This window comes from Ovis aries, chromosome 9, assembly GCF_016772045.2.
Source record: "Ovis aries strain OAR_USU_Benz2616 breed Rambouillet chromosome 9, ARS-UI_Ramb_v3.0, whole genome shotgun sequence".
Classification (NCBI taxonomy): Eukaryota; Metazoa; Chordata; class Mammalia; order Artiodactyla; family Bovidae; genus Ovis; species Ovis aries.
The window spans coordinates 94,045,287-94,067,589 of NC_056062.1; the positions used below are offsets into that span (position 1 = coordinate 94,045,287).

At 48.3% G+C, this 22,303-nt stretch overlaps 1 protein-coding gene and 1 long non-coding RNA gene across 5 annotated transcripts in view; one reads left to right on the forward strand and one right to left on the reverse strand.

The window, feature by feature from the left end:
* The window catches only part of ENPP2 (ectonucleotide pyrophosphatase/phosphodiesterase 2), a 155,270-nt gene extending 143,446 nt beyond the window's left edge, over positions 1-11,824 (reverse strand). For all 4 annotated transcript variants that reach the window (XM_060393988.1, XM_060393987.1, XM_060393986.1 and 1 more), the window contains exon 1: positions 11,542-11,824. In XM_060393988.1, coding sequence (XP_060249971.1) covers positions 11,542-11,790 — 249 coding nt within the window. In that variant the 5' untranslated portion in view covers positions 11,791-11,824. The remainder of the gene's footprint in view (positions 1-11,541) is intronic.
* LOC132657234 (uncharacterized) lies at positions 10,969-19,047 on the forward strand. Its single transcript, XR_009595098.1, has 2 exons — positions 10,969-11,178; positions 11,360-19,047. It is a non-coding gene; the product is annotated as an uncharacterized LOC132657234 (long non-coding RNA).
* Positions 19,048-22,303: the final 3,256 nt, after the last annotated feature.

The window sequence follows — 22,303 nt, forward strand, 5'->3', positions numbered from 1 at the left end:
GCCAGTCTGCAGTGCGGCTGATTCCATTCCTGTCTGACTCCCTGTCCACCTCACACCCACCCTGCAGGCTCACGTTCCGCCCGCGCCAGGCCAACCAAGGGCCTGTAAAAATTTAACTTGGTGCGATTGCACAACTGTGAAAGCTCAAGCTGCTTTTCGGGATAACGAACAAGATTCTTCAATTGCCTCGTGAAAAAGTTTCCAGGGGGAGGCCAAACAGCACAAGCTGTCACAAACGTCGGTGTCCTCAGCACAGGTGAGGTGATGATACCTCAAAAGGCCGAAGAGGACACGCATGTGGGCCTGCGTGGGGGACTCAGAATCTTGTGCGGTTCCTCTGTCTGCTCCTTTGCTGAGTTTCTACTGTTAAGAACCCTTTGGGAGGGGACAGATGTGTCTGTCGCTTTGAATCAGGCTTACATACACGCATATGTCCCCCTTTGTACTTCTTTCCCCTTCAGGTCCCCACAGAGCGCCGAGCAGGGCTCCCTGTGCTCTCCTGAAGGTTCTCACAGTTATCAGCTGACACATAGTATCAATACTACGCAGGTATCCATCCAAATTTCCAAATTCCTCCCACCCTCCCACGTTCCCCCTTAGTTCATATATTTGTTCTCTACGTCTGTGTCTCTATTTCTGCTTGGCAAATAAGATCATCTATACCATTTTCCAGAGACATATGGCCAAACTCATCAAATTATATACATTAGATATGCACAGATTTTTAATATCAATTATACCTCAGTTCAGTTCAGTCGCTCAGTCGTGTCTGACCCCATGAATCGCAGCACGCCAGGCCTCCCTGTCCATCACCAACTCCCGGAGTTCACTCAGACTCACGTCCGTCGAGTCAGTGATGCCATCCAGCCATCTCATGCTCTGTTGTCACCTTCTCTTCCTGCCCCCAATCCCTCCCAGCGTCAGAGTCTTTTCCAATGAGTCAACTCTTCGCATGAGGTGGCCAAAGTACTGGAGCCTCAGCTTTAGCATCATTCCTTCCAAAGAAATCCAAAGAAATGGACTGGTTGGATCTCCTTGCAGTCCAAGGGACTCTCAAGGGTCTTCTCCAAAACAACAGTTCAAACGCATCAATTCTTTGGAGCTCAGCCTTCTTCACAGTCCAACTCTCACATCCATACATGACCACAGGAAAACCATAGCCTTGACTAGACGGACCTTAGTCAGCAAAGTAATATCTTTTGAATATGCTATCTAGGTTGCTCATAACTTTTCTTCCTAGGAGTAAGCGTCTTTTCATTTCATGGCTGCAGTCACCATCTGCAGTGATTTTAGAGCCCCAAAAAATAAAGTCTGACACTGTTTCTACTGTTTCCCATCTATTTCCCATGAAGTGATGGGACCAGATGCCATGATCTTCGTTTTCTGAATGTTGAGCTTTAGGCCAACTTTTTCACTCTTCTCTTTCACTTTCATCAAGAGGCTTTTACTTCCTCTTCACTTTCTGCCATAAGGGTGGTGTCATCTGCATATCTGAGGTTATTGATATTTCTCCCGGCAATCCTGATTCCAGCTTGTGTTTCTTCCAGTCCAGTGTTTCTCATGATGTACTCAGCATATAAGTTAAATAAGCAGGGTGACAATATATAGCCTTGACATGCTCCTTTTCCTATTTGGAACCAGTCTGTTGTTCCATGTCCAGTTCTAACTGTTGCTTCCTGACCTGCATACAGATTTCTCAAGAGGCTGGTCAGGTGGTCTGGTATTCCCATCTCTTTCAGAATTTTCCACAGTTTATTGTGACCCACACAGTCAAAGGCTTTGGCATAGTCAATAAAGCAGAAACAGATGTTTTTCTGGAACTCTCTTGCTTTTTCCATGATCCAGCAGATGTTGGCAATTTGATCTCTGGTTCCTCTGCCTTTTCTAATACCAGCTTGAACATCAGGAAGTTCACGGTTCACGTACTGCTGAAGCCTGGCTTGCAGAATTTTGAGCATTATTTTACTAGCATGTGAGATGAGTGCAACTGTGCGGTAGTTTGAGCATTCTTTGGCATTGCCTTTCTTTGGAATTGAAATGAAAACTGACCTTTTCCAGTCCTGTGGCCACTGCTGAGTTTTCCAAATTTGCTGGCATATTGAGTGCAGCACTTTCACAGCATCATCTTTCAAGATTTGAAACAGCTCAACCGGAATTCCATCACCTCCACTAGCTTTGTTCCTAGCAATGCTCTCCAAGGCCCACTTGACTTCACATTCCAGGATGTCTGGCTCTAGGTGAGTGATTACATCATCATGATTATCTGGGTCGTGAAGATCTTTTTTGTACAGTTCTTCTGTGTATTCTTGCCACCTCTTCTGAATATCTTCTGCTTCTGTTAGGTCCAGACCATTTCTGTCCTTTATCGAGCCCATCTTTGCATGAAATGTTCCCTTGGTATCTCTAATTTTCTTGAAGAGATCTCTAGTCTTTCCCATTCTGTTCTTTTTCTTTATTTCTTTGCATTGATCGCTGAAGAAGGCTTTCTTATCTCTCCTTGCTATTCTTTGGAACTCTGCATTCAGACGCTTATATCTTTCCTTTTCTCCTTTGCTTTTTGCCTCTCTTCTTTTCACAGCTATTTGTAAGGCCTCCCCAGACAGCCATTTACTTTTTTGCATTTCTTTTCCATGGGGATGGTCTGGATCCCTGTCTCCTGTACAATGTCACGATCCTCATTCCATAGTTCATCAGGCACTCTATCTATCAGATCTAGGCCCTTAAATCTGTTTCTCACTTCCACTGTATAATCATAAGGGATTTGATTTAGGTCATACCTGAATGGTCTAGCGGTTTTGCCTACTCTCTTCAATTTCAGTCTGAATTTGGTAATAAGGAGATCATGATCTGAGCCACAGTCAGCTCCTGGTCTTGTTTTTGTTGACTGTATAGAGCTTCTCTATCTTTGGCTGCAAAGAATATAATCAATCTGATTCTGGTGTTGACCATCTGGTGATGTCCATGTGTAGAGTCTTCTCTTGTGTTGTTGGAAGAGGGTGTTTGCTATGACCAGTGCATTTTCTTGGTAAAACTCTATTAGTCTTTGCCCTGCTTCATTCCGCATTCCAAGGCCAAATTTGTCTGTTACTCCAGGTGTTTCTTGACTTCCTACTTTTGCATTCCAGTCCCCTATAATGAAAAGGACATCTTTTTTGGGTGTTAGTTCTAGAAGATCTTGTAGGTCTTCATAGAACCGTTCAACTTCAGCTTCTTCATTGTTACTGGTTGGGGCATAGACTTGGATTACCGTGATATTGAATGGTTTGCCTTGGAGATGAACAGAGATCATTCTGTCGTTTTTGAGATTGCATCCAAGTACCGCATTTCGGACTCTTTTGTTGACCATGCTGGCTACTCCGTTTCTTCTGAGGGATTCCTGCCTGCAGTAGTAGAAATAATGGTCATCTGAGTTAAATCCACCCATTCCAGTCCATTTTAGTTCACTGATTCCTAGAATGTCGACATTCACCCTTGCCATCTCGTTTGACCACTTCCAATTTGCCTTGATTCATGGACCTGACATTCCAGGTTCCTGTGCAATACTGTTCTTTACAGCATCGGACCTTGCTTCTATCACCAGTCACATCCACAGAAGGGTATTGTTTTTGCTTTGGCTTCATCCCTTCATTCTTTCTGGAGTTATTTCTCCACTGATCTCCAGTAGCATATTGGGCACCTACTGACCTGGGGAGTTCCTCTTTCAGTATTCTATCATTTTGCCTTTTCCTACTGTTCATGGGGTTCTCAAGGCAAGAATACTGAAGTGGCTTGCCATTCCCTTCTCCAGTGGACCACATTCTGTCAGACCTCTCCACCATGACCCGCCTGTCTTGGGTTGCCCCATGGGCATGGCTTGGTTTCATTGAGTTAGACAAGCCTGTGGTCCTAGTGTGATTAGACTGACTAGTTTTCTGTGTGTATGGTTTCAGTGTGTCTGCCCTCTGATGCCCTCGTGCAACACCTACCATCTTACTTGGGTTTCTCTTACCTTGGGCATGGGGAATCTCTTCACGGCTGCTCCAACAAAGCACAGCCGCTACTCCTTACCTTGGGTGAGGGCTGTCTCCTTACCGCTGCCCTTCCTGACCTTCAATGTGGGATAGCTCCTCTAGGCCCTCCTGTGCCCGCGCAGCCACTGCTCCTCGGGTTGCTCCTCCCGGCCGTAAAGGTGTTTTTAAAAAGAGAAACTGCTTCCTCACTGAGTCAAATCATGGTCAGCAAATCCACTGTTCTCTCTCTGACTAACGTGGGCTTCCGGCAAGAAAGAGTAAGAGACTCCAGTTCCTGCCTGGCTCCCCTCAGGCTGTTGCTTAGCTTCTCTCTGCTCACGACGGTGCTGATTCTGATGGATGCCACTCCTTAAGGCCAGGCCTCCGCTTCCTCTCAGAAAGACCCTGACAATTCCTCTTGACTCCAGTTTGGAGTCTTCAATCTCCCTTCCAAACTGCGGTTGGACAAATCAGCCTAAACTTCGAACCTGAACTAATGCCTCCGCTTGGTGCCCTGCAAGGCTTTCCACGGCTGCAAAGATGATGTGTCAACTCCTCAACCTCACTGAGTGATAATCTTGTCAGAGTTGCTGGCTGTTGACAAAGGTTTCTAGCTAAGGATTCTAGTTAGCTGGATCCTGGTCCATGTTGCCCAAGCCAAGCTGTGAGCCCAGCGCTGGCCATTCTGCCTCAGAGCCAGGAAGGGCTGGAGGTGCCCCGAGGACCTGCTGCTCCCTGCTGGTGGTGTATGCTTACTAGCCCCTCTGCCTGCTTCCTTCTTGGCCTCAGCATGGTAACCCCTCCTACTTAGCATCACGGAATTCCCCTCTGTCTTGCTGTCGACTCTACCCATGTTCTCTTCCACATTATTTTCTTCACCTGGGTAAGTCTTTCTTCTTAAATGGCACCTTCCCTGACCCTCTTGGATTAGGTTAGGAGTCATCAGCATGGAGAAGACTCTTGAGAGTCCCTTGGACAGCAAGGAGATCAAACCAGTCAACCCTAAAGGAACCCTAAACAAGTCAATCCTGAATACTTATTGGAAGGATTGATGCTGAAGCTCCAACACTTTGACCACCTGATGAGAAGAGTTGACTCATTGGAAAAGATCCTGATGCTGGGAAAGATTGAAGTCAGGATGAGAAGGGGACAACAGAGGATGAGATGGTTGGACGGCATCACTGACTCGATGGACATGAGTTGAAGCAAACTCAGAAACCCACTGGAACATTCAGGCAAGAGATGATGAAGACGTAGACCTGAATTATGGCAACGGAGATAGGAAAGCAAATTTTTTTTTAAATTACAGACAAAAAAATCACTTGGACTTGATTAAATATGGTTATAAGGAAGGGAGAAGAATCAGAGAAGGCCCCAGGGTTTCTAGCTTCAGCACCTGGGTCACTGGCAGTGGCATCATCTGAGCTCAGAACTATGACGATAGCGACCTCACTTTAAGATGTATTCAGTGTAAGATATGGACTTTGCTAAGAAAAGGACTTACCTCTGTATACAGTTTTGGTCATACCTCATACATAATAGGTGCTTAAAACACTTCTTGAATGGAATTGAAGCTGCTGTCCATCCTACCTGTAGAATTTTCAGTATCTACTCTCAACTGTCTTTTGTCAGATTCCGTGCAGACTCATCCAACCATAATGCTCTCATGTCATCCATATGACAAGCTAAGAAATCTCACCCCCTGGAAACTATGACTAAGAAGTTTCACTGCAATAATAATTTTCCCTAAGTGGTGGAAGGAGTCGGGGACAAGGGGTATTTACGAGAGCAACCACAAATCAGTCCAGGCCTACGCTTGGCTTTCGATTTCCCTACAAATTTCAGAGAAGCCATAAAAAACTGGAGTGAAATCTGGTTGGTTGATTAGAAACATGTGAAGGAACCCCAACCAGGCACGTGTTTCGCATTTCCTACTCCAGAGCTTGCCAAGTATTCATCTGCGTCCTCCCGGTGTTATTCCAGAAAGCGTCACCGCTCCAGCTGGCCTTTTGGAAGGACAGGCCTGGGTCAGGAGCGCACCCACAACCCGGGCTCCGCTGGAGCCGGGAGGGCGAGCCACGCGGAGGGGGGCCGCTGTCTCCCCGTCTCCTCAGCACGGCTTCCCGGGGCTCCCTGGAGACTGAGAGGACGAGCCACGCGGGGGGAGGCCGCCCCCCGTCTCCTCGCCCGGCTCCCCTCCGTCCCCTCAGCCCGCCCTGCTCACCTCGACGGCAGGAGAGAGCGGGAGCTTGGAGACGCGCCCCCTCGAGGGAGAACACGGCTGCTTCAGTCTCCAGCTCTCCCTCCAGGAAAGCAGATTCCAGAACTCAGCGGGAATAACCAGAGAGTCCCACGTTTGACACCGGACTCCACCACCGTCTCGGGTAATTTACTTAATCTTCTGAGCCGTGAAAGTGTTAGCTGCTCAGTCGTGTCCGACTCTGTGCGACCCCATGGAGCCCGCCAGGCTCTTCTGTCCATGGACTTTCCAAGCAGGAATGCTGGGGTGGGTTGCCAAGCCCTTCTCCGAGGGTCTTCCCCACCCAGGGATCAAACCCGATCTCCTGCATTGCAGGCAAACTCTTCACCATCTGAGTCTCTGAGCCTTCGATTTCCACGTTTCTAAAATGAGGATAACATGACTTGCTTTGAAAGGTAAAGAATAAAAGAGGTAACTCATGTAAAACGCATACATGCATGTGACATGGACACCCCTGTCTGGTCCCTTCTTGCCCTTCCTCTGTGGGGTGACGTGCCCAAGCCAGTGAGGAGCCAAGACTGTCATCAGCAGAGTCCCCACCACCCTAACCCTCTGACGTCTGGTGGGAACCGGCCGGTGTTCAGTTGCTCTGAAGAGGGCTCAGGTTCATCTAGTCCTCCTGGGGCTCACAGAGCAGATGGGATGAGGACGCACCTGGCCTCCCTCAGATTAAAGTCCTCCCAGAGCACAGACGACAGAAAAGCTAATTTTGCCTGAAAGTGTCAGATCAGAGCTCATAAAAGAGGCATCCTTCCAAGTGGGCCTTAATGGATGAGGAACAGTTCTCCAGGAAGGATTCAGAGACATTCATGCAACAAAAGGTAAAGGAAGAAAGACACTGAGGTGATGATGTGCTCAAGAAACCATAGCTACGGCTATGGTAGGTACGGCTAAAGGAGCAGCAATGTCAGGGGAGGGTTCAGTTCAGTCACTCAGTCGTGTCCCACTCTGCGACCCCGTGGACTGCAGCACGCCAGGCCTCCCTGTCCATCAGACCCCGTGGACTGCAGCACGCCAGGCCTCCCTGTCCATCACCAACTCCCGGAGTTCACTCAAACTCATGTCCATTGAGTCAGTGATGCCATCCAGCCATCTCATCCTCTGTCATCCCCTTCTCCTCCTGCCCTCAATCTTTTCCAGCATCAGGGTCTTTTCCAATGAGTCAGCTCTTCGCATCAGTTGGCCAAAGTATTGGAGTTTCAACTTCAGCATCAGTCTTTCCAATAAACACCCAGGACTGATCTCCTTTAGGATGGACTGGTTGGATCTCCTTGCAGTCCAGGGGAAATGAAGACATCTTAAAAAGCCTAGCATCATTTCATTTGGAAACATCCATTAAAACTGCAAAGAAAGGGACTTCCCTGGTGGTACAGAGGATGGGAATCCGGCCGCCAACACAGGAGACAGGTTCCACCGCTGGTCCAGGAAGATTCCACACACTGAGGGGCAACTAAGCCCATGAGCCACAACTCCTGACCGGGCTCTAGGGCCCGTGAACCATAGCAACTGAGCTCATGCGTGCCTGCTAAAGCGCGTCAGTCCTGTCTGACTCTTGGTGATCCCACGAACCATAGCCCGCCAGGCTCCTCCAGGGCTTCTGTCCATGGGCTTCTCCAGGCAAGGACACGGGAGTGGGGTGCTGTGCCCTCCTCCAGGGGATCTTCCTGACCCAGGCTTCGAGCCCACCTCTCAGGACTCCTGTGTTCTTTACTGAGCCCCCACTGAGCTGCAGTTACTGAGGCGGGGCACCAGAAGCCCCTGCTTCACAACAAGAGAAGCCCCCCTCACTGCAACAGGAGAAAGCCCGTGTGCAACAAGGACAACTCAGGGCAACCAAAAGTGAATAATTAAAAAACTGTAAGAAGAAATGAAGACGAGCTTTCCATTCTTCTCTCTCTTTTTAAAAAAAGACTAGTCTGTAAAATGGGAAAGCTGGGTTTGGGAGAGTCCAATATGAGTTCCCGATTCCTAGAGCTCCACCCTTGCAAAAGTATTCAGTGAAGGTAAGAAAAAAATATACTGAAGACAATTACAAGACAGCGGACCATAAGATTTCAAAACTCATTTAGTCAAAATGTGCTGTTCATTGGAAACACCTGTGCAAGCTTTTTAAAAACATTTTTATACATCTGTCTATCTATTCACTCATTTTTTGACCAAGAGAAATGCTGGGAGACAGGGTGAGCAAGGTCACCGATGTCGCTTTACCAGGAGGTTTCTGTGCCAGGCGGGGCTTCTGGACCTAATCCTGGAAGTCATGCAGGGTCATGAAAGAGATTTGGAATTTCCCCTACTGAATTTGATAGCATTGTGTATTTAGCTTTTTTGTAATTCTCATTATGAAAGCCACATACATTTAAAATATTCAAAAGGATATAGTAAAAAATGAATCCTTCTCTTTATCCCAGACCACTGGGTTTACCCTTGCTCCTGAGTTAAATCTTTATTCTCTCTTCTTCCAAAAATTTTCCATATAAACATTCCTGTGAGTCTTCCTGCGGATGACTATTTATATACTGTTCTCTGTACGTGCTTCTTTCTCGCTTCACAATGAATCACAGAGATCTTTCTGTTTCAGCATATGTAATTTCACCTCCTTTTTTTAAAAAAAATGGCTGTATGGTATCCCACACATTAGATTGTTGCCTCATCTTTTATTGACATAATTCTCAGTGTGTAAATATTTAAGTTGTTCTCAATTGTTTATTATGACACACAAAGCTGCAGTCCGTCCTTGTACTTTTATCTGTGCAAACATATGAGAGCGTTCCGGTAAAATGGATGACTGAAAGCGCGACTGCTGGGTCAAAGGGCACGCGCTTTTAAACTCTGAGGGCTGTTTTCAAGTCGCCCATTAGAAAGAAGTTCCTCCTTACGTCCTCACCACCAGAGGACGACCGGTGGTGCTTCCACGTGCCCTTGACTTTACTGTTATCAGACTTCTAACTCTTGCCCGATCGGATAAGTTAACCTTTTTTAAATTCCCTTGTTTGGACTTACGTTTCTGTAACTGAGTGAAGATGAGCAAGCGCTCTCATGTTTATAAACCATTTGCACTTCTTTTTCTTTTCCTGTGAACAGTTTTTAAAATTTTCCTTGCCAAACTCTCTATTAGTTTGTGGTCTTTTCCTTGCTGATTTATAAGACTCTTTATATACTAAGAAAACAGGTAAGTTGACCACAATGTCAGTCACAGCTCCTGGGCTCCAGCCAGTTCTTAGAAATGTCTCTTCCACTCCAATATTATTTTAAAATCCAAACGTTTTTTTCTCTCATACTTCTAGGACTTCCTATTTTATGTTTACATTTTTAATCAATCAAGAGTTTGTTTTGCTATAAGGTGTCAGATGCAGAGGCCTTCCCCGGTGGCTCAGTGGTGAAGAATCCACCCGCCAATGCAGGAGATTCATGTTTGATCCCTGGGTCGGGAAGATCCCCTGGAGGAGGAGACAGCAACCCACTCCAGGATGGTTGCCTGGAGAATTCCATGCACAGAGGAGCCTGGTGGGCTAGTCTGTGGGGTCACAAAGAGTCAGACGTGACGGGGCACGCACACGCGTCAGATCGAGATTTGAGTTTCATTTTTTGTCTTTCTCTGAGAAGAGTTTACCTTCATTCTTACAAATGTACCTACTTACAAAACAGAAAGAGCCTCACAGACTTAGAGACTGCATGCATGCTGTCTGTGCACACTGCTGTGTTTAAAATGGATAACTAACAAGGTCCTACTGGAAGCACAGGGAAGCCTGCTCCGTGTTATGCAGCAGCCGGGATGGGAGGCGGGTTTGGGGGAGAGTGGATACATGTGTATGTACGGCTGAGTCCCTGTGCTGTCCACCTGAAATTATCACAACATTGTTAACCAGTGATACCCTATTACAAAATAAAAAGGTTTTTAAAAATGCAGAAAAGAAAAAAAAAGACTTTACCCTCATTTCAATCGATTAACATGATAGAGTGTGAAGTTCCCTTCTTTTAGCGGTTCTCTACTTTTATTGCTTCCTCTGTTTCTAACTTTCGCTCCACGGTCTCTTTTTATCTTCTTTGATGGAACTGCTTTTCTTCTCATCTTTTCTTTTAAGCCATGCAGCTTGCCACTCTCTTAGTCCCCCAACCAGGGGGGACTCCTGCCCCCGCAGGGGAAGCAGAAAGAACTAACCGCTGGAAGATCAGGGAACTCCCGTGCCTTTTTAAAGCTTTTTTTGCTGTGGACTATTTTTAAAGTCTTCATTGAGTTTGTTGCAATACTATTTCTGTTTTGCGTTTGGGGTTTTTGCCCTCAGGTGTGTGGGATCTTAGCTCTCTGAACAGGGATCAAACCCGTAATCCTGCACTGGAAGCTCAGAGTCTCCACCACTGGCCTGCCAGGGAAGTGCCCCCTCTCCATTTCTGTAAGGGGCACTGTCAGATAGAAGAACGAGGAGTCTGCCTGGCACACCATGGAGGCTCTCTGTCAGCAGAGCTCGTGTGTGTGATTATATACACTGTGTATGTGGGTTGGCCCCGATATCATTATCCCCTACCATCTCTACTGTGCCCCTATACCCTCTCATCCTGAGAGTCCCTGTAGAGACGCCCCATCTGTAGGCTTGTCTTTTCACTCCACTCCCCACAACACTCCAAGGAGGAGACTGGGACTTAGATACCTCCTCAGTCTGCCCGGAACCCCACGCTGCTCTCTCAGCCACAGCTGGCTCATTAATGACGTCCTGTCCCCTTTTAAAGACCGCCATGGAAACGTGGGGCTTCCCACGTGGCCCAGCTGGTAGGGAAGCCGCCTGCCAACGCAGAAGAGGCAGGAGACTCGAGTTCCATCCCCGGGTGGGGAAGATCCCCTGGAGGAGGAAATGGCACCCGCTCCAGCGTTCCTGCCTGGAGAATCCCGTGGACAGAGGGGCCTGGGGGGCTGCAGTCCACGGGGTCGCAAAGGTCAGACACAACTTTGTGATTAAGAGCTCACGCCTATGGAAATGTGAACTTTCCGTAATTTTCTTTCCTCAATTAGATTCGTGTCTTACTGTGTTTAGCAGTTATTCTTCAGAGTTTGGGGTTGGGGGTCTTTCCCAAGTTCTTTGAAGATAAAATTTTTCTTCCTTTTTTTTCCTTTCAGTTGGTTTGAGAACAGCGGTCCCCAGACCTCAGGCCCCGGATGAGCACTGGTCCCTGGCCGGGTGGGGACTGACCGGCGCGGCGGGGGTGAGCGAGCGAAGCTCCATCTGCCTTGCAGCCGCCCCCCACCGCTCGCATTCCGCCCTGAGCCCCCTCCAGTCAGACCAGCATCTGCTCACTCACCCAGGCCTGTCCGACTCTGTGACCCCGTGGACTGTAGCCCACCAGGCTCCTCTGTCCCTGGGAGCCTCCAGCCGAGAATACTGGGGTGGTTGCCATGCCCTCCTGCGGGAGATCTTCCCGACCTCCGTCTCCTGCATCAGCAGGCAGATTCTTTGCTGCTGCGCCACTGGGGAAGCCCATAAATAAATAAATAAGTACTAAAACAAAAAAGAATTGTAAAGGCCGGAAGAAAGCAAGAGACGGTGGCATTGTGGAAACCACAAGAGAGAAAGGGTGTAGAGTCAGCAGCGTCCGGCGTCGACAAGGGTTACAAACACACACCAGATACAGCTGGCCGTTGGGTTTGGCAACCGGCAACGGTGATCTGGGGAGGAAGGAAAGAGGGTGGGGGGAGGACGGCAAACTAATGAGTGTCTGATACACCCGGGCGACGACTGCTGCTCAGCCGCTTCAGTCCTGTCCGACTCTCAGCGACCCCATAGACGCCAGCCCACCAGGCTCCCCCGTCCCTGGGATTCTCCAGGCAACACTGGAGTGGGCTGTCATTTCCTCCTCCAATGCATGAAAGTGAAAAGTGAAAGTGAAGCCGCTCAGCTGTGTCAGACTCTTCGCGACCCCGTGGACTGCAGCCCACCAGGCTTCTCCGCCCAAGGGATTTTCCAGGCAAGAGTACTGGAGTGGGTGTGTTTTGCATGTATCGTTCCAGTTAATCTTCACAAAAATCCCCCAAAAGAGGAAATAGACGCCAACAGACATTAAGCAACCCTTGCGCCATCCCGGAGAAGCCAAGGAGACAGCTAGGTTTACACGTGAGTCTGTCCTGCACCAAAGCACCATTCTGTTTCCACTCTATTCATTTCCAGGTCAGATTAGAAGCAACTTAACAAATGCTGGTAAACTAGAAAATGTAGCATATTTCTGATCCTAGTTTCCTGGTGACATCTCAGAAAACCGGTGCTGGATCCCTTTTACAAATTCTGACTGTCTTGCAAAACGCGATCACTGTCCCCAGGGCTGTGTTGGTGTGACGCTGCTCTACCAGCTCTTCTCGTAAATCGGCCAGATAGCACGGACCTCATTCCTGGCCTTGGTAACCGTCCCGGAAAGGGTAACGAAGCCAGCAGAGGTCACAGAGTTAGTGCTGCAAGAAAGGCGATTATGCAAATATCTTTATATTTTCCCTGGTCATGCTTCAAAACAATAAATTGGAGGGTAATTGCTTTACAATGCTGTGTTGATTTCGGCTGTACAACAATGTGAACAAGCCCTAAGTATGCCTATGTGCCCTCCCACTCCGCCCCTTCCCACCCCTTTAGGTCGTCACAAAGCACTGGGCTGGGTGCCCTGTGTTCTGTTTGTGTGAGTTCAGCCTTCTTAGACTCCACACATAAGCGAACATTATGCAGCCCTTGTTTTCCTGTCTGATTGATTCTGTTGTTCTTCAGCCACTAAGTTGTGTCTGACTCTCTGCAGCCCACGGACTGCAGCGCGCCAGGCTGCCCTGTCCGTCACCGACTCCCGGAGTTTGCCCAAACTCACGTCCATCGAGTCGGTGATGACAACCAAGCGTCTCATCCTCTGTCGTCCCCTTCTCCTCCTGCCCTCAGTCTTTCCCAGAATCAGGGTCCTTTCAAATGAGTCAGTTCTTCACATCAGGTGGCCAAAGTGTTAGAGTTTCCGCTTCAGCCTCAGTCCTTCCAGTTCCATAACACCCTCGAGTTTGCAATGGAATGTTATTCAGCCACGAAAAGAAAAGAAATTCTTCCATTTGCAACAACTTAGGGGAAACCTACTCATTCTTGAATAGAAACGTCTCCAATCTGAGTTCTGTATGCGTTCTCATTCCCAGTTAAATTGTACACAGATGAATATGCAAGCTTTCTTGACCTCAGAGCTTCTGTTATCATTGCGCTTTCTCTGTGTATCATCTCTTGCTTGGATTCTTCTCTGTCACAAGACATTGGCGCTGTTCAGCGCTCAGTGCAGTGCCTGCCGTGTCGTGAGCACTCAGTGAATATTTGTTCTACTGAGTTGCTTTTTCCAGGCCCAGGTCACTACAGGTGGCTTTATAACCTCTTTGCCTCTGTTTAAAAGAGCCTAAAAACACCAGAGGTGGGGTATATAACTCAACTTGACTGTTCAACTAATTCGGTACCAACCAACCAACCAATGAAATTGGCTAGGATGGGTACCAGCAACTTTACAGTTTTCCTCAATATGGGAAAAAGATATGTTTAATAGACATATTTATAAGGGGAACATAGTTAAAGAATCTGTGTGCCATTTCCTATCTGGGGCATCTGGCCGGCAAACACAGAGCATCCTACAGGTAAAGCCATTTCCCACAGGGCTACAGGACCAAGACCTGCACATATAGAATATTCTCAGCAATGATTCCCCAGACCAGACTCAATTAGAAGGGAAAACAGCTCCTTGTTTGGGCACTCTGGCGACTGAAGCTTATAAGGCATGCATCCCCCAGGTGATAGATGGCATATCTTTTACTAGACGTGTTTTGGGGCATGTATTTTCTCAACAGGGAAATTAGTAAGAAAAAAATTACAGTAAACACCATCATTTATTGCCCATCACACTCGCGCCAGGCCTGTGGCTGAACTCTCCCAACAGTCCTACACGTCATGTTCGTTAACCTAAGTCCCACTAGATCACGGACCTTCCCCTAATTAGAAAAAGTAAAAAATACTGAAATATCGCAGTGAAACCTCTCTCTTTAGAGCTCGGGGTTTTGAATACTCTGCCAGCTTTCTCCCTGATCTTTCTTCTCCTCCAGGAATTTGAATCCCTGATATTTAATTGAATTCTTATGGTCTTCTAGAAAAAGACCACAGTTCCCATCTTCCTTTGCAGTTAGCTTTGGCCATAACTAAATTTTGACTAATGTGATACAAGCAGAAATGGGGTATGCAATTTCTTTGAAGTATTCTCAAAAAGAAGGGGGCAAATCATTCTTCATCACTCCCCTCCATTCTGCGGGCTAGAATTTGTCATCCCTATAGTTCCAGCAGCCGTTTTGGAATGGGAGCCGTAAGCAGCAGGGCGATAAGAAAGGCGTCTAGACCAGCTGCAGCGTGGGGGGCTGGCTTCTACCCACAGACCCTCAAGTGCGGGCTGAAAACACGTCTCTACTTGTCTAAGCTGCTGCCCTTTATTTCCTGTTTCCCACAGTTGGGTCTAGTTGCCTCATGCCGTCCTGTGTATTATGAAATCTTTCTCGTATTGTTGTTACACGGTTTTCATGTTCAATATTAAGTTCCTCGAGTTAAACTGGTGTTGGGCGTGCTAAATACACAGGTAGAGATGACCAAGAGCGGACTTCCCTGGCCAGCCAGTGGAAGGACTCCACACTTCCAACACAGGGGTGCGGGTTCAATCCCTGGTCAGGGAACCAGGGTCCCACACGCCAGTTAGTGTGGCCAAAATTTTTTTAAAAAGAAAAACGAGAAATGACTAAGGTGCAGCGCTACTTCAAGGAAGCTTCCATTCAGAAGAGGCGAGCAGGGGCTTCCCTGGCGGCCCATGGTCAGGACGCTGAGCTTCCAGGGCATGGGGTAGGGTTCAGTCCCTGGTCAGGAAACTTAGACACCAGGCTCTGCTCAGCCGAAAAGGTATTTAGAAAAGACGAAAGGAGCTGAGGAGAGGAGGCATGCCCCTGAGACTAAAGCAGATGGAAAGCCTGGCCTGTGAGCAGAAAAGTCTTATGTACACTGTATTTGGGGGTGTCTGTAATGCTTATATCTAGCTCCCTGCATGGATGAAGGAGAAAGCACAGAAGGAGTACTTTTCCTGAGGCCTTTTTGCTTTTCACCCTGGCGTACCGCAGGTGCTCAACAGTTTGGCGATAAATACAGTCTTCAGTTGGTCCGCTGTACTGAAGCAAAAGTGGAGCGCTGGCTGGTGTCTGGTTGGCTCTGCAAGTTCCATCCCTTCATCCTTCTGTGCAGAAGGAAGACGAAGATTCCTGACGAGGCGCCCCAGGCCCCCTGTCCCTTCTCCGGGGAGAGAGAGAGGCAGGGCCCTGTTCCTCCCTGGGCACAGTACACTCGCAGGCTGTCCTTAGAGGTCGTGGCGGGGTGCTCCTCAGGCCTGAGGATACAGCTGTGGGCTCTGGATCCAGCTCCTGTCAAGTTCCCGTGCCCTCAGTTTCCTGGGCCATGAGTCCCTTAATCAGCAACAATGAATTAATCAATTATACCAAGAAGATTTGATCCATACAAGATGTATTATTTAAAGTAACCCCAATCTAATATTGCATGCAAACAATTAGGATTTTTTTAAGCTACCATCATGTGATAATCTAAAAGTTGGCTCGGGGTGGAATTCTGCATTATCTTTCATCTTTCTGCACAGGCGCTTGTATGTCGTGCCTAAGGTCATAAATGAAAAGGGCCTCTCTGGGAACAGAAGTGCCTTTAGCAAGCACAGCAGATCCTGTTGATAAGCATAGCCAACACGCTTAATGTCGTGTGGTTCCCCTTGATCCCAAGTCAAAATGCTTCCTTTTATCCGAGTCCAAACAATTTGTCTATGTCCACTGGAAGACAGGGATTCAGCACCATCCATCCCCTCTTGTAACACGCTTGAAATCCTCTTTACAGTAAATCTCTGCCTAAAGCTAGCAAAGCATCATGTTTTTTCCCCTTTTAGAGCTTTTACAATGTGTACACATTTCCAAAATAAGACATTCTACGTCAACTCTAGGCTGTAACTAAGGGCTTAGTAAACAAAACAGTCAGGGCTGGTTAACAGAGTTTAGTGCCAAAAAATTTAAAAATCACTGTCTTTATCAAACAATGAGACCCTGAGTGAATGGAAAGTTTTAAGGTTTTGGATTCTTCAAGCTGGTTTTCATTTTGGTAGAAGAACTTGTATTTATTTACCTATTAAAGGTAAACTGTAATAAAATAAACACCCCCCAGCTTCTCCCCTTCTTGAACTGAGTCGACTGTTTGAAACTTCACATTATGGGCTGAATTTTGTCCCCTCAAAATTCACATGCTCAAGTGCTAAGTCCTCAGGCCTCAGAATGGGACTGTATTTGGAGATGGGGCCTTAAAAGAGGTGACAAAGGTCAGACAAGGACAGATGGGTGGGCCCCAATCCAACATGACTGGTGTCACCGTAGGAACAGGTCAGGACACAGGCCGCACACAGGGATGACCGTGTGGAACCAGAGAGAAGGCGGCCGTCTGCGAGCCCAGGAGGAAGGTCTGCGAGAAACAGCCTTGCTGACACCTTGACTCTGCACTTCTCGCCTCCAAAACGGAGGGAAAATAAAGCTCTGTGGTTCAAGCCACTGAGTCTGCAGTGCTTTGTTATGGCAGTGCTGATAAACTAATACACTTTGAATATTCTGACTCAGATTTACACGAATGGTGAGTCTCCAGAGTCTCTCGGAGCTTAGCACATTGCCTTGGACATAATAAATACCCCATCTGTGTTTGTCAAATGAACGAATGAATTTAAAACTGGAAGCAGCACTCACCAGACTTCCCGTGCTTGATCCTCTGTGCGGTGATGCGTGGGAATGAAGACACTGGGCTGTCCTCTTACCCTCCCCTTTCCCCCTCAGTCTCAGCCCAGCATTTCCATCTGGGTTTGTTCAGTCTGTGATGAGAACCAACACTTTCACTGTGTTGTTTGCTTACATGTTCTAGATTCATCTAGAATTAGATCCACTCATACCCCGAAGATGGTGAAGGACACGGAAGCCTGGCGCGTGGCAGCCCGTGGGGTCGCAAAGAGTAAGACAGGACTCAGTGGCTGAGCAACAGCAGCAATACCCGGAGTCATGACGTGACCTGAGCCTCTTGCACGCGGTCTCACAGGATGCTGGAATAGCGGCGGAAACGCAAGAATCGGCATCCAAGCGCCAGGGGAACGGATCCCTGGATCAGCTCCGAGGGAACTAGTTTCAGACTTGAGGGACTGGCGGGACGGGAAGACTCGCCCAGCTCCTGGGGCTGTGTTCCGCTGTCCCATTGCTTCTCTCTAGGCTTCATGAGCTGAGAATTCACTGGCCTCCTTCCTTCTGGTCCAAACAGGAAGAGTCTCACTTGCAACACGTCTCTTGAGGAACTCTTCCCTTCCCACTTTGCATCTATGAGCACACCTCCATGGGGCTGTGTAGCTACGTGAGAATAGGACCCATCTCACATTAACCTTTGCGTGTGGTGCCAGGCCCACGGAGTTTCAATCGAGCTGCTGGTCTTGTTTATATGGATGAACAGGGACTTCCCTGGGGGTCCGACGGCTAAGACTTGGCTTCCCAACTTGGTGGGGAAGATTCGCTCCCTGGTCGTGGAGCTATGATTCCACGTGCCTCGAGGCCAAAACGTGAAATAGAAGCAGCATTGTAACGAGCTTGATAAAGACTTTAAAAAACGGTCCACACCAAAAAAAAAAAAAAAAAAAATCATTAAAGGAAAATAAAATTGATGGATGAACAAAGATCTATTCAAATTATAACAACATCCACTCAGCCAATTGCTTGCTCAGGGCATCGTTGCTCAGGCCCTGAAGCAGGCGTGCTGAGTGAGAAGGGCCGTCAAGGAGCTCAGGCCACGGGAAAGCGGTCAGGGCGGGGCACAGCACGCTACGTGGCGTCGGTCCCAATGTGCGTGACTGTTAACGAGAACACAGCAAAAGGGAAAACCAAGCTACAGCAGCGTAAGGACTCCCATCTACTTCTCTCCCCAGCCTGGCTGCCCTTCGGCTTCAGTGCTGCTGGTGGTGGTGACGGCTTCGTCTCCAAAGCAGGTCTGACTCTGTGACCCCATGGACCGCAGCCCCCCGGGCTCCTCTGTGCATGGGGCTCTCCAGGCACGAACCCTGGGGTGGCTGGCCATTTCCTTCACCAACTGCAGCATTCCTGCAGTACATGGCTCCTTACAAAGAACATATATTCAACGCGTAAAGCTTTGTAAGTCCCATTGTTTGAACGTTTCACAAGCCCAGCTTAAGTTTTACTTATCCTCTTGGGAAGATATTCCCAGATGGCCCCAGGGCTGTATTTTCTCCACACCTTCCTGACGGTCTTCACCACGCACTAGCAGCGACTCCGAGCCCACCTGCGGGGGCGCTTCAGTCTCGCGCTTGAAGTCCTGTGTGAGCCATGCGCGGCTTCTGTGCTTACACCTGCCTTAGAGACCACAGCTGCTTGAAGGCGAGAACGATACAGACTCACAGAACGCTAGAAACAAGGGCTGCAGTGGTGATTTGATTCAGCTGCATCTTTTACAGATGAGAAAACCCAGGGTCAAGGATGTCACCAGTCAGGCCCTTAGGAACAGAGAGGCTTAGCGGAAGAGCGAAACTGGAATCCAATATCAAACTGACCTGAGACGCTCTCGGGAGGCTGACGGCCCTGATCTCCTTTCCTGATCTCTTCCTGGGCTCTTTCTTTTGGCTTCTAGTATCCTCTCTCTCTCTTGAATCTGCTCCCTATAAAACAAAATAAAGAAAAATTTTGTCCCTAAGGAAAAGCCATCCTTCTGTGTGTGTTTTATGTGTACGTAAGTGTGCATGCCCACGGTAAAGTACTATAGAAACTTAGGGTTTCGTCAGGCTGGGATTCTCTCCACATCCTTCGGAATCAGATGGCCTAGCTTCAAGTCACGGATCATTCTCCAGGGTGAGGATTAATTCAGGTCGTCTCCAAGTCTCAGTTTCCTTATCTGAAAAATAAAAATGAGCATACCTACCTCTTTTGATTTCTTAAAAGACCAGACTTTTAAAGCATTAGTATAATGCTTGGCAAAAAGTAAATGCTCACGACATTTACAGCTATTCTGAAATTAAATGCCACCCTTGCTAGGACTTTGATTTGAATCCTATGAAAAGTAGAGGAAACCGCTGTAGGAAAGCCCGTGATGTGTTGAATCACCATGGAAACTACTCACAAGCACTCACAGTTCAAACCTCAGCACTCATTTATTTTTTTTTTAAAGTGTTAAGTTACGAAACTCCTTCCTTTCCAGTTAGAACTGAAGACTACCAGAGACGTGCCTTAACTTGGTTACACTGGTTCTCTCAGAAAGGACCTCAGGGCGTTTATTTTTGTTTTCATGTCTGGAGGACATGCGTCAAGGTGAAAGCACTATTCATCACGTCCATTGCCCTTTCCACTTGTGTACAAAAACAGGAATCCATTAATTTCCTTCAGATCCCAACCAGTCGAGTCCTCCTGGCAGCCCGGAAGGTTTCTAAGGACTTTCCTTTGTCAATGATGTCATTAAAAGCCTTGCAAGTTTCCTTCCTCCTGCTTGTCTTTCTTAAGAGCAGAACATTCAATTTATTGCCCTTTTTCTTCCCTGCTGGATAAATAAAAATTTATGGTAAAACTATGGAAAATAACCCCCATGACTGTCTTCCTTCAGGTCTGCCAAAACAAAATGAAAGGTCTCCACAGAACTTGCGGAGCATGCAAACGAGTCCTACAACGTGGGCCTGTGGGTTAGCGCGTGTCTGGGTTAGAGCAGATTGTGGCAAGGCTCTCTCGCCGGAGATTTCTGTCATGGACTGATGATCTTGTAGGGAGCTGCTAAACCCTTTTCCTCTCCCACCTGAAGCTCCAGACAATTCAGAGGTGCTCACGGTGGTACTGTACTGAAAACAACTGGGATCAAGGGACCTGTGTGTTGCTACCTGGGAGTGATGATTTTGCTAGTGTGGAACGAGGAGTGACTGTAGAAGGGGAAGGAAAGCGATTTCTCCTGCTGCTCCCGTGTCCCCATCTCAGCCGGGTGGTGTGGGCATCCTTTGCCTGGTAGGGAGAGAGTTCCAGGATGAGCTCTACAAAGACGATGAGGTACAGTGGGGGATTTAGTCTTTGAGGGCAATTATCAATATGTAAGCAAACCTCTCATACATTTGACTGCTTAAAGCTTCATGCAGTTCACCCTCAGGTCCCTCCACCAGGGCAGGGACTCTCAAAAATGTGATCAGATCACTCAGATGTTTGCTAAACATACAGATTCCCAGGTCTTGCCTCTGAAAGACGGATTTGGTGGGGCTCAGAAATCTGAATTTTTGCTAAGTGATCTAGGTAAGATTTGTGGTACAGGTGCTCAGACCACACTTAGGAAAGGGCTTCCCAGACAAGTGTGGCAGGCTTCAAGCTTCCCCTCACAGATTGCACAAGCCCAGGTCCTCACCCTCACTCTTGGCAGCCTGTCTCCCTGGAAATGAGCCTCTTGACGTGGCAGAGCGGGTAGCAACTGGAAATCTCTCCTGGAAAGACTTTTTATTTTCATGGAGGACCAAGGGGTCACTGGTTTAGGAAAACACGTTCACGTGAAAGGCCGTTGTGACCATTTCAGCAGGTGAGGGGGCCCCATGGGGGGCTGAGCACGTTGTTGGGTAGCTCCACTCGGGGGTCGCGACAGGCCAGCCCCCCAGGCAGGGCGGGGCAGAGAGGCCGCTCCAGGCAGTCTGTCTGGACCCGGGGAACCCCGAGGGAGCCCAGTGCCCCGCCCTGGGCATTGCTGCCTGTCTGCCTGGGGATCTCAGGCTTCCCGTCCTTAAGTCCCACAGTCTCCGCAGAGAAGCCACTTCAGCTTCACACGGAAGGTGCGCCCCTCCTCACGGTCTGCCCAGCAGCGCTGAGCCTCAGGCTGGGCTCTGCGGCGGCGGCGGCGGCGGCTATGGGTGGGTTTCCTCTGCAGCTGCTCTTGTTCTGGCCCCCCTGGGCCTCAGTTGCCGCACTCAGGGTCTCCGACCTTCTGACCTTCCGTGTGGCTTGCAGGATGCTTAGCTGTAGCACGTGGGGTCAGTTTCCGGACCAGGGATGGAACCCTGGCCCCCTGCACTGGGAGGGTGGCGTCTCAGTCCCTGGACACCAGGGAAGTTCCTGCAGTTTCTGTGTGTGTGTGTGTGTGTGTGTGTGTGTGTTTTAATTGGAGCATAACTGCTTTCCAGTTCTGCGTTGGTTTCTGCCCTACACCAGCAGGAGTCGCCACAGGCGTCCGCAGTCCCCTCCCTCCGGAACCCCCATCCCCCACCCCTCCACCCCCCAGGGGGTCACGGAGCAGAACACCACTGATCCCTGGAAAGCCCAGGAAAGGGGAAAAGTGACGGCGTCCTCTGTTCTGTGCTTGACTTTCCCCCGGCATTTGACGGAGGACAAGAAAACTACTGAAGATTACTCCCCCTGCGCTGAAGACACCTAAACTCATGATTGGTTAATGCGGATTGTACAGATGTGATGTGTTGCTTTTGCACATCAAAGGCTGTTAAGATGTGCAGGGTTCCAATCTGGTGTGCAGAAGCACCCACTAACTCCCACACTGAGCTGAGTATTCAAAACCCATATTGCAGTTTGAACTTCCTAACAGCCCTGTCCTGAGTAGGAGATGTTATTGTGCTCATTTGAGAGACGAAGAAAGCGAGGTTTGAATGGATGTGAGTGACTTGATGAAGTCACACACCTGGAAAAGAGCTGGAATTTGTCCTTGTGACTTCAATGCCCATATTCTTACCATTACACCATGCTGCCCCTCCCTTAAGCATGTTAAAATTTATTTAATTACGAGGGACTAACTTGCAAGTCCCCAGGCCTGAACTGCTGGAGTGGACCCTCTATAAAAGCCTTAAGTGCCGAAAACCTACACTGCATGGCTACGTCAGAGACAATACTTCTCCAGAATTGTGAGCATAATTTAATCAAAACCACACTGTACCCAAAGAGCAAACAGATATTCACAAAGTGTTTAACACTCTGGAGAAGGGTACACTGCAACATAAA